Here is a 13,101-nt window from a genome sequence, read left to right as displayed (position 1 = left end):
AATTTTACTTGAAAGATCTACTTTTAAGATAAAATTAACTTTCAAAATGTTAAGAGTTAAATAAGGTAAAGTGCCCTCAAGTCGACCGGTAGAGTTATTTATTCAATTTATTTATATTTGCACTAATATTTGGCGTATGATCTATCATTAATAGGTCAATTATTCCATAAATCAATACGAATCTGTGACAATTTTATATAAATTCACCATCAAACATTCAAATATTGACCACCGGTCGACTCGAGAGCACTTTACCTTAAGTAAAACGAAGAGCATAAGTAACGAAATTAACTGACTTTTTGAATATCAAGAATTAAAATTTTATGCATATAAATCTATCTCTGGCATTTAAGTTATTCTAAGCTGAGATGCAACTTTGTATACTTCAGTTGCAGTTCCAATTAAAAGATAAGATTGTATTATGTAAGTCAAAAGCAATATCTGTGACTTTTTAACCCAACAAATGGCAATGGTTGAAGCTTTTATCTACAAGTTATGTATCTCTCATATCGCATCTTTTAATCTAATAACACAGACTACACTTGAGGTGTTTCACTTATGTGCAATAAATTGTCTTCTATATGCAAAAATTCTGCAAATGGAAGGCTCTTTCTCTCACACACTAATATTAAACATGAGATGGTTGAGAAAGATTGCAAAAAAGGTGGAAAATATTTATGTCTTATGTATGTCATTCGTCGATAACATGTTTGTCTTACGAATGTATAGTAATTTCTATGAATGTTTCCCATTATCATTGCAATGTGTTGTTCTATCCCAGAATTCTTCAATGTTTTCTTGCATAGAAATTCACTTATTTGGCGCCAAGATTCTCCATCAAAATTTCTATGCACAGTATTCCTGTACAATTAACTATGGTGTTTTTTTTTATAATAAATTATTTAGAAGGCAAAACACTGAGAAAAGAGCACCTTTTCTAGAGAGTTTGCTGGTTGGTGGTCAATTTGGATATATAAAAATTTTATTTAATTCTTTTAATTGTCCCAATAGCAAAGCCCACCATCAGCGACGTGCAAGGAAATTGATCTAAAAAGAAATTTATTAATCCCATCTCCACGAGACTTGATACAATAAAAGAGAACATTTCGAAAAAAAAAGTCCAAACGAAAAGACCTAAAAGGCGAAACAAATTTGAAAGAGAATTTCTCTCTAATAATGGCAATAATGGTTTAGATCGTAAATTTGAGTTAATTTGATAAATCTATTAAGATCAATTGGGAATCTCTTGATGGGCAACAATGTGAGGAGAGTGGATGTTTTCCATAACAATAACCACACAAATATTTTCCTTCACACCCTCAAAATACCATGTTACGTTTCTCATGAGATGACGATAATCTCTAATTTACAATCATCTTCATTTTCATGCCTCAGGGGCGAAAAAATTTATCTATTTGGGGTGACCACACCCGACTTAACAGTCTCTTTCTCGAATACCTTGGCTGAGCTACCTTTTTGGCCTGGGAGAGTGCTTTTATTACAGCTACCGCTAAGACAATTTATTACAGTCATTTATTCATTAATTCTCACAAAAATGCTTTACTTTAATGTTTATGGGTTCAAAAAAAATATATCGTTATTTATTTTAAAACATAATGGAGCTATCACACTAAAATATGTTAAACAATAATGTAATGTAATTCAGCATTAGTCATTTGATTCCATTATGTCTTTCACTTCAATAATAGTTTTATATATCTTGCACCTTAATTGACTTGTATACAAAACAGCAATAGTACAATTTAGCTATAACATTTAGGTCAGAACTTTTGTAAAATTGGTCATTAAAAATAAGATTTAATAAATAGATAATTAAAATGGAAACCATAAATTTTTAATTCATCATTACCATTAAATGTTCTTGGTAAAAAGAATATTAAGAATTAAGACATGAACCATCGTGACTGCTCAAGAATAATTTAAAATGATTTATGAAAAATTTGCTGTATTTACGGACCGAAAATGTTTATTCCATTTGTGTTTTTCTTTCAAGATAAATGCTAAAAATAAGTTATTTTGTTAACATTGTAATGTTCAACATATCTTACAGAAAGCCGAAAAAATTATAATGATTCTCTTAATAAATTTATTTAAAGAAAATGAGGCTATTTACACCGCCGCATTAGATTGGGATTGAAGTGTTCTAAAACCGGATTTAGGATACTTAAGTCTTAATCTAAGGCTGCAATCTAAACGATTTCATTGAGGTCATTTAGACTGTCGTATTAGATTCTGACTGAATTGTCCCAAAAACCGATTTTAGGACAATTCAATCTCAATCCAATACGGCGGTGTAAATGGCCTCAATGAAATTTATTTACCAAACAATTTTTAGCAAATGCATGTACTAAATACATAAGTAATGCATATTTTTAAGTTTATTTTAAAATAAAAATACAATAGAATTCTAGATGTTTTTATAGAAATTTTTAACTATGTAAATGATTTTTCATTATAAAAATCAATTTTGAAGGAAGAATAAATTTAGTACAAGCATGTACTAAAGAATATTTAATTTATAACTTTTTGTATTTAATCTTCTTATACTTTAATAATTATTTTCTTTACCAAATAAATAGAACCTCTTCTCAAATAACATAATATTAAGTTAAAAGAGTTACTAGATCGCAGGGCTGTTCTAAATAATTTCAATTTATTGTACACTATAATATAATTTGTATCTCAGGCTTAATACGCACATGAAAAAATTACCTTTTTCACAAAAACTATTTAATTTGATAATGAAAAGAGTCAAATCGACCTTAAGATATTCGAATAAAAAGCAATGACTTTAATTCAAATGTAAGTAAAACATTAAACTTTACAGAGAAGAATTCGATCTGCATTATTATAATATAATGCTAATTGGTAGAATTTAATTTTTATAGAGAATCACTCTAATTTTCTAAGCCAAATGCAAAAAGAATTATAATAAAATATGATTTTTTATTCATGAAATTGAATTATTAATTTTGAGTTAGTACATAAATGTTCTAAAAGATATTTAACTCCTACAGCACAGATATTTTACAAGATTTTGAAAAACTATTACTTATTGTATTTTTTATATGATTTTTGCAGTATTTCTAGTTTATTTATTTTTATATTGTTTCTCTCAAGCCTGAAATTTATTTTAGTACATGACTGTGCTAAATATTTTACTGTATTTTTTTTTATTTTCCTTTATTAATATTATTATTTCGAAGCACCTTTATTTCTTTTAAGTTTTTTTGTCAATATTTTACAAAAATTTTTAAATCCCTTTAAGAAATATTGAATAAGTGTTTTATGTTTATCGATTTTAAATTCATTAATGTTTTGTAAATTTATTACTAGCATAAGAAATATGGTTTCGTTCTTAAATTTTTCGTACCGTCTTTCCTTTTTATTGCTTTAAAGCCTATACTTAACATATCTTAGTATTATACTTTTAGTACATGAATGTACTAAAATTAGATTTCAAGTAGTATTAAAATATTTTCTTAACTGTAATTGTGTCAATCCGCAATTTATAGTCTTTAAACAGTTTTAGATAGTTTGTTAATTGATTTATTTGAATTCTAAACCCTTTTGCAGGCAACCCAAAAAAGTTTGACTTGTAATTGTAATATGGTGAAAAAGATACAAAGGGACTTGAAAATCATGAAAATTTCAGGAATCACTTTGTACTTTCCAAGTAAAACCATCAATGAAAATTGAATGAAGTGCTTTTGAGGGAGATAGGAGTGGGAGTACGTGTGATTAAATCAAATCACATTCAACACAATTGTCGCAGTTTTTGGGGAGAAGAAAAAGGGAATAGTCAGGAATATATCTGACTTTGAATTTGAATCTCATGCATATGTCAATTGGGGAGCATGTCGCACAGAATCCCCGCACAATGTATCAGCAAATCGATGTGCGTGCGAGAGGAAAACTGTATCGAGGAGATGGAGAAGGGATCTGGAAAATCCTCCAGCCACCATGAAAATAGGAATTTTCCCCAATAGAAGTACGACATGTGCTCCCATGGATTGTATCCCAGCGAGTGACTCTGGTTGAGTGAAACTTGTAACATTTTCGATGGTGTATTTATATTCCCGCAGTCGACATGCCACCAAACCTCCCCAAACTCCCAACATGAAAGCCCTACCACCCCCAATAGTTGTACTCAGTTGAGGTGGCACATATCAAGGCTCCTCTCGCACGGGAGATACTTTTTGGGGGGGTTTTGGGGTTTGGGTGACATTCAGGAGATGTGGAGATCCTCCACAATGTAGCAATGATTTGGTTTTGTAACCTACCAACCTCAAACCACTGACAAAATACACTCTGGGTACAAATTTCCACCCTCACACGACAATTTCCCTTGGGGAGCTTTTCGCCACTCTCCATGGGTGAACAAAGTGGAATATTTTCCAACTCCCCGTCGCAGTCACTCATATGTTCTACACACATTATTTCCACGCTTCTCCCAATGTTTAACATCCCATGTGGTATGTTGAGCTTTTGCACTTCAACCAGAAACTTGGCCATCACAACCCAACCCTAAGGCAACCCCCCTTCATCAACTCATACACTTCAATTTGGGTGTGACTTCCACTTGGGCTGGATGGTAAAACTTCCAACAGAAACACAATACACTCTGTCTTTGCACCCTTGTCATCCTCAATGCACTTTCAGAAACTAATCATGAAGACTTTGTAGAAATTAGTTGAATTACAGAAGAACTTTTGTATATTATCAAGGTTTATATCATGAAATTGATAAAGTGCATAAAAAGGTATCGAAATAAATAATTCATAGATAGTCAAATACGTAAAGTCATTGCATACCTATAATCTGGTTGCAACTCCTGGCGACTTAACAATATCGGCCTCTTCAAGACACAAGGCCGTGAGCAGAACTTGGAATTTTGAACTTTGTGAGAGAACTGCAATTAGGTGCTTTATAGGACAGGAGATATTCAAAGAAAGCTTAACTCTTTTAGTATTCTAAAATATTCAAATACACCGAACCGGGAAGAAAAGTTCATTTAAAATAAGAAGCATTAAGAGTTAAATATTTCTCCACTGAAGTATATGGTTAAGTTGAAAATTTTTAAGTAAATCACAGATTTGCAGAGCCACATTAACCCTCTAACGGGTAAGACCGCCTCCAGGCGGTCTTCACAAAAATCACATTTACAGCGAAAATAAAGGTTTTATTTACTTAAAAGTGCTTTAGTGTCCTCGGTAATAGTCTTATAAACATCTCTTGAAAGTTTGAACTCATTTTGACTCTTCGTTTTGTTGCTATTCCCAGTTTTGTGTGACAGGTCAGAGAAAAAGCAACAAAAAATATTTGTGCAAAAAAACTCATTTCCAATTTCCATAAAAATATCGATTTAAAGTTATCTGATTAAAATAAATTTATTTTTTACTGAAAGATATGTCATTCTACTTTGTATATTTTATTTAAAAAATTTGAAAAAACTAAAAATGTAAATTTTAGAAGCAAAAAGAGTTTCAAAAAATTTTTATATTTTTTCACCTAGCGCCTAAACTAAAAGAGATAATGAAGAATGGATGGTTTTTCCGACTTTATTGGATCATAATTATCCTAGAAAACATTGTTTTAGAACTTTTTTTTTGCATATTAAAGAAAACATCGTTAGAGGGTTAACAAAATAAATTACTTTTCTAGGAGATACTAAGATACTTATTAGAAAGCGTGAAAGCTATAGATTCGGAATTACGAATTATGAATACTGAATGGGTCCGGTCAGTAATAACCTTTCAAAGAGATAAAGATATTCCAAAGCCGAACCAAACCCAATCGAAAATCTACCAGAAACGTAAAGTGCAAGTTCACGTAGTCGCCACTTTAGCGCTGATTGTTCTGCCCTTTAGAATTTAGGTACAGTAGACTTTCGCTCAATCGGCTCTTTTTCAATCGGGCGTAAAGTTTTGTTGACAATTTTCACGTTTAAGTATGAAGCTAATTTGCTTAAATTCGCTGTAGTTCTTACTATTTTATCGTGATTCTTTATAATTGAGCGCTTTTTGTGAAATTTGCAAAGGCTTTGACGCCCAAATCTATCGATAAACCGGATGACATTTCGCCCTAAATGCCCATTTGAGAGAGAGAGAGTCTACTGTATTCTTGACCGTGGTGTCAAATATAAGATTAATACCAAGAGTAAGAAAAGACGGAAAGAGAGGTATATGGTGTGCAAAATGTCAAATGGAAAATCACGTGTGTTAGAAAGAGTACACTCTAGTGGAGCAATACGATGAGTAAGATATTACTGTTCGTATTAATTGTTTTCTGAATCGTATTACAGTTTTTAGATAAGGGGTTTTTAGATAAGTTCTCTCTGATATATACCTTTGAATCGGTACAGAAAAAACCTCAATCGGAGAAGAGCTCTCGGATCGGGAAAGTTATTTCTGAACTAAGGGAACATGGTGATTTGTAGTCCATATACGGGAAGACCTATAGTACAAATAACCACAGGCTGATCCTCGAGAATATTTTGTTTGTAAAATTTGTCAGTAAAGGATTGGGTAAAAAATGAACAGGCCCTCTAATCAATGACTCTAAGCTCTCAGGGTATGACATTTTGGAATAAGTCTTCACTATCAATTTTAAAAGCTAAGTATTCTTGAGGATTAGACTTGGTTTAATCATATTGCTAAAGCAATATCACTACAATTCCTTGTTGTGTTTAGAAAATTCGACACTTCGGGAACTGTATTAAACTTCTAGTATGAAGACCGTTTTATATACTTTTCAGACAAAAGGTTTAACCCTCTTTCCGGGTGCTTTTAATTGTCGGAGAGAAAGGGCATCAAAAATTTTATACAATCTTAAACAACAATAAATAAAAAATCATTTCCCATTAAATTAATAATAAAAATCAATCAGATCAACTCTAATAATTAAAAAGATCATTATGAATCTTTCAAAATACTCTACGACATTAGCAAAATTTTGAATGATTGATTATAAAGGGAATTTTCTGTCTAAATTTCTTTTGAAAAATCGTTGAAGATAAGCTTTATTAAAAATTTATTTAAAGAAAAACCTATTTTTTTTATTTTGGAAAGAGTTCCTATAAAAACGGTTAATTTCTTTCATATTTATATTTCCTAGTTGTTTCTAATGAAAAGCTAAAGTAAAGGAAACGATATTGTAAGGTTATTAGAATTAAATACTAAGTAAGGGTATTGACAGACCTGAGGATTAGCCGAGAGACGGATTAGCGTAATTATATTAGAAATAAAGGTCGAACTACATTTCCATCATTTTTCACTAAATCGTCTCTGGCCTTAAGTCGTAAGTGTGTCTAGGGCATAACGAAATATAAACTTTTTTTGGAATTAACATCAAATGTAAATGCTTGAACTTTGAAAAAATTGATTTAAATGAAATTAAACTACAAAAATTATTTAAAAAAAAACTTTTTGACAGAGTTAGAAATCTCGTGAATTCGTTCAATGCCTTGGTACGTTAACCCTTTAAGGACGATTGGAACACCGGTGCCCCATAAGGGAAATAATTTTTCCTGACTACCTAAAGTTATTTTCTTCTTATGTTTATACGTAATTGCAAAGTAGAAGGTTGAAGGAATCTAGATCTAGGATATTTTTGCAAGTCTCTAGCTATTTGCTATGTAGTAAATATTTAAGCTCAAAAATGGCGAATTTTTAAACTCTCAAATTCATAATTGATTTTATTTATTTTTTATACTTCCAATTTTTTTTAAGCAAAAACCTTTCGGCAATATAAACTACAATACTCATACGTAATATTTTTCATTAAAGCGAAAAATATTATTCATTGGAATTGTCACAAAAATTAATTAAATTTTTGGGCTATTTTTGTCCCTATCGTTCATAGAGGCACAAAACACACAGAATCAGACTCTTTTGGACTTTCCAAGGTTAGATGTAAGACTTATCATTGATTATGTTTCTCAGTTTAAGTTTTATTATTGATTTTCAGTCTGTAAAAAGTGTCTCGTCGTTAAATGGTTAAGCAATCTTCAAACCAGTGATAGACCTTTAAAATTCTTAAATAACAAGCCATTGCATTGTTTTAATTTTGTTTTTGCTTGAACAATTGTCTTTAACATTTAATCCTATATTTAAAAAAATGTCATTAAGAAATTTGAGAGTTGAAGCCATATTTGTTAAGGTTAAAAATTATTTTAAATTTTAGTTTACTAATTTTCCAATTTTTTACTTTCCCAAAATTAACGTCAAAAATTGAAAAAGTAAAATGAGATCTCATAACTTTATTATTGCCCTTAAAGAGTAATTAAAACCCGAATATTTCAATTACTACGACTTTAGATAAAACTCTCAATCATTTCCTAACAGTGTAAGAATAACAAGATCACAGCATTTTGAACTCTCAGTAGATTTCTCACTTTTTGTCAACACATAAGTGAAAGCTCAAGTGGGAAAAGCTTTGGTTTGGATCCCTTTCTCCCATTTGGCGCCTTTTTAATCAAGAGCCACTGAGAACAAGGAAGCAACCATGAGACAAGCCACTGGAATAATGTTGCTGGGTAGAAGTTGGAAATCCACAGAGCATTGAGTAGAATGACATGAGGGTGTGTAAAACATAGCGACACTCATGTTCCCAAGCTCCAACTTGCTCTCACTCTCGGTCAAGTGTTAAGTGCTCTGGAGGTGTCTATTCGGTGTTCAACATTGTGTTCAAAATGCAGAAGAGAGTAAGACGCAAGAAGGCGTCTCCGTTAACTTACCGGTGTTGAGTAGAACGGCGCCTGGTCCGCTCCTAAGGTGGGTAGGTAGGCGGGGAAGCCCTCGGGGTATGTGTTACCGTACATTGACAGGGGAACGCCACCGGGAATTCCCGCAAGGCGTTGGTATCCCATCAGATCGTACTGGCAGGAGCAGACTGTCTGGCCCGTGATGGGGTCCGTGAACAGGGGTCGGCCCGTGTCGCAACATCGCGACGTAGGGGGTCCAGATGCCGCGGAACAGGGGGAGGAACTACGAGCGCCTGGTGGAACGGTCGATGTGACAGCCATGGCGACGGGGGCGGCGGGTGGAGATGGCGGAGCGGAGGAAACGGCGTTCTGCAAAAGAAGAAACATCGAAGTTTATTTAAACCCGAAGTTTCAATAAGATTTCAGATATCATTTTTCATGTTTTTTTTGGTCTTGCAACAATTTTTTTTAACATTCCTTTTTGCGAGCGAACTTAAAATTAAAACAAGAAAAACTCTTATAGAAATTATTCAAGACTTTCTATATCTTTCATATTTATGTTCATCTTGCAACTTGAAGTTTCATCTCTGTTTCATACTTCATAATTATAAGTAAAGCACACATAATTATAAGAATTAATTAAAAATTCTCAGATATTGAATTCATACCTGTGTTAGATAGTATTCTAACCACTTGTGACAATATTTTCCTAAAACATTGCATTATCATTAAAAGAAATATCGTGTGAATGGCACAAAAGCATCGAGCTAATGAAAATGAACACCATCGGTTGGAACATGGGTCTGGATGTGTACACACATATTTGCAGAAAATATTGAGGATATTTTTAGATCATCAATAACATGATTTTCCTGTTGGCACAGCCGCAAATTGACATTGTTCAGTGCCTAATAATGTAATTACATTTGTTACCATTCGTCGCAACTAAATAATGTGTGTAATATTACGCTGGAGAACAGCACAATTGACACACAAGTTTTGAGTAAACAATTCGATTGGCATCAAAGTGCCGAATAGTGTTTCTGGCAATTATCGCATCATGTCAATTTTCTTATCGACATCAAATACGATTGAATATGGGGCTTTTGGGGGGTGACTGGGGGAATGTGGTGCCCCTCAATTTGTATAATTGTTCACTCTCCATGCGACCTGGTGTCCGCACTTATGATAAGAGAAACACTCCGAAAGGTTGAATGGAGACAACTTTTCTGTGTCACTTTAGAGCACCTTGAATTTGCTCAATTTCACGGCAGGTTTGAGATGTCGGTGCTTTCTTTGCAAAGGAAAACCATTTGGCTTTTGACCGGTTCAAGGGGTAGTTATCTAGAGTTTTCAAAAAGAATTTACAGAAATATTAATAAGAATAATTACTTTAAATTGAACTAGAAGAGATTAAGCTAGTTAAGGAAAAATTTCTTAGAAACATAAATAACTTTTGTTGATAATATTGCTACTGAAATTTATGTATTGATTTATTCAGGTGAAGCGTACTTGGTTCAAACTACTCAACTTAGCGTAAAAAAAAGATGTTACGATTTTTATTCAAACTGGCACTGCACAAAACTTACGACTATAAGCTAAAACATAAAATAACAGTTTACAGCGCCTCCCGTGGAAGAAAACACTGCCCTCTAGGGGTGGAAAACACTTCCTTAGGAAGGTCTTCAAACAATCTGACAAGAGTGGAATCAGTTCCGAGTGATCCTGAACCAGTAGTGAAACGTTTAATGATATTTAATCTGAAATTAAATTAGTATACAGGGAGTTCCGGCTTAAGTGAAAACGGATTGAAAGAATTTGATATTAATTGCCTACTATTGGGAGCTCATTTATAAAATAATTTTTGAACTTCTTCTAAATGTATGCAAATATTTTTCACGCGGTAAATTTAAAATGCATTTTGTAGGAACTGTTGACACTGAAAAATTGGCGCCAAAAATTTTTGCATACATCACAGCGTTTCCTTATTTTATTGCAAAGACAACTCCTGAAGGTATGCAAATTTTCAGTGTCACTGGAGTGAATTCATGGGCTGTTTTTCGATGCCGAAAATTTCATTCAAAGCGGAACTCTCTGTACTTTGAATTTCAGATGAACAGTTTCTTTTACGAGAAAGCTTTTTGAATATGTATTACCGTTAAATAACGTTTCTTGGGGAATATAGCGATCTTTAGAGATATCACCTCCTTGTGATAATATTTATTTAAGAAATTTACCAGCATTTTCGATCTGTGGGATGTTCTTTTGCTTTGTTCCCAGCATCCTCCAGCTGCACAAATCACCAATATGTGATCCCCAGAGAACTCTAGAGGTGAAGGAAGAGGTACAAGAGCAATATTTGAGAGCCACTTCAGGGTTGTTTGTCAAGTGCCAGAAAATGTTCATGCTCATTTTTTTTTTCTGCACCACCAGTTTGTGGCCAGCAGAAGATGGTTCTCTTTGGGTGTCAATTTTCATACGATGGATGGTCGGTTGTGTTTGATCATCATCATCGATTTGATGGCATCTTCGCGAGGCGTTCCCTTCGACCACAAAAACCAAATGGATTATCTCTTGATTGGTGAGCAAGAGACTGGTGCAAGAGAGATGCCCCAGGAAATACAACACCATCCCAATCGCTTTTATGCATAATCCAAAAGAAACAATTTTACTCCAATTCTTTGAATTAATAAGTTTTTTTTGTTTACTTTCACGGAGACTCTTTTGTCACAATGTCTTCTGCCAGAGGCCCTTCATTGGGTCATCAGTGTGTAAAATTCATGCTGTCACACTTAATCAGATTACCAGAAAGTTGCACAGTTTATTTGTGGGAACAAGAAAAGGTATTAAAAGATATATTTTTGTTGGGTTGAAGCTTTTTTTTTTGGGCATTTGCAGCCTTGGATGCAGGTCAGGGTATTCGTTAAATTACAGAACAGGGTCAACTGGAATGATTGTGGTTTCAAATCGATCTAAAAATGCTTTTGGTTCAAATGGTACACTGAGAAAAAATCGGTTTGTATTTTCTGGGGTATAACAATTACAAAAAAATAGTAGTATTTAGTAGATGTTTAAAAATTGTGAAATGCTGTTAATTAGAATTTATTTTTTAAAATCTGGCGTCCAACATTTTTAAATAAAATTAATGTAATTATCAGGTCTATAAAAAAGGGAAATTAAGTAATGCCATGTCTTCTTCACTGAGAAAAATCCGAAAAAGTTAAAATAACATTCCAGAAATGTTTATTTTACCCTGCAGTATTGATTCGAAATCGGTGTAAATATTATGCTTTTTAGGTGTATTAGGGGTTAAAGTTACCCTTTTTCATGTTAATTTTACCTTGAAAAAGGGTGTAAAATTAATATTAAAAAATGTTGATATATTTTTACACCTAAAAGGTATTAATGTTATGAGTAAAAAAAGTTAGTCGCACCCCCGTATTTTTTCAGTGTTGGAACCTAGTCCCCGGCGAGTGGCCTTCAAAGTTGAAGCCAATTTCTTACTTTCACATACAAATGCGTATGAGAATTTTACTGCACTCGTGATCGTTATGCTAAATATTTAAAAAGTGAGAATTTTTTCCTTATTATAAGATACCTTTAGGTATGGAGGGATAAATATACTAAATTTTTGTTTAAATAAATTTTTTCCATGAAGCACTGTGAGCTGAGTTCGAGATCAATTTAGGAATTGGCTTCAAATAGCTCCATATAAAAAGGCTACCTTGCCAGGCGTTTGGTTGGAGCCCACGCCTCTCTATTTGCACATAACGTCCCTACCCAAATCTACAATTTTAATCAACAACGAATTATTCATATTTAAAGCAATATAAAATTGATTGCCATATTTTTGCTAAATAAAGTTTTCTGATTGGATAGAGCTGTCACAGCATTAAAGCCCTGATCATTCAGAGATCACGATGTAACCAAAATATTTTAAAAAAAATTCAATAATTCACAAGATTTAAAATACTCCAACCTGATATCTTGTTAGAAGTACTTAGAAAAACGCATAATTTCCATTTTAAAAATCTAATTTTTATAAAGGGGCGTGGCTTATTTTACCAGGCAGAGAGTATTAGATTTTTGAATACAATTTCAATTAAAAATTCTGTACATTAATTTACTAAGGTAGTAAATTGTGCGTTACAACTTGTTATTTGATATTAAAAACTCTTTAGTCTTAACCTTAATCGGTCAGAAATTCTGTATGGGGCGTGGCCTAAAAATATTCGGTGGGAAATTTTACCAAGCAAAATACGGGATTTAAGGATAAAATAAAGTAGTTATTTGGCACTGTTTGCAATCTAAAATTCAACTCTAAGGTCTCAAATGGACCAGTCTAATGCCTTAGACACACTTACAACTTAAGCCGA

General features: G+C 32.8%; 1 protein-coding gene across 1 annotated transcript in view; it reads right to left on the bottom strand.

Moving 5' to 3' along the window:
• The window catches only part of LOC129800389 (homeobox protein caupolican), a 99,276-nt gene that overhangs the window by 44,559 nt on the left and 41,616 nt on the right, over positions 1–13,101 (bottom strand). The window contains exon 2 of the mRNA XM_055844731.1: positions 8,759–9,094. Within this exon, the coding sequence (XP_055700706.1) occupies positions 8,759–9,094 (336 nt within the window). The remainder of the gene's footprint in view (positions 1–8,758; positions 9,095–13,101) is intronic.

Source organism: Phlebotomus papatasi, chromosome 2 (genome assembly GCF_024763615.1).
Source record: "Phlebotomus papatasi isolate M1 chromosome 2, Ppap_2.1, whole genome shotgun sequence".
Taxonomy (NCBI): Eukaryota; Metazoa; Arthropoda; class Insecta; order Diptera; family Psychodidae; genus Phlebotomus; species Phlebotomus papatasi.
This window is presented reverse-complemented; position numbering and strand designations above follow the sequence as displayed.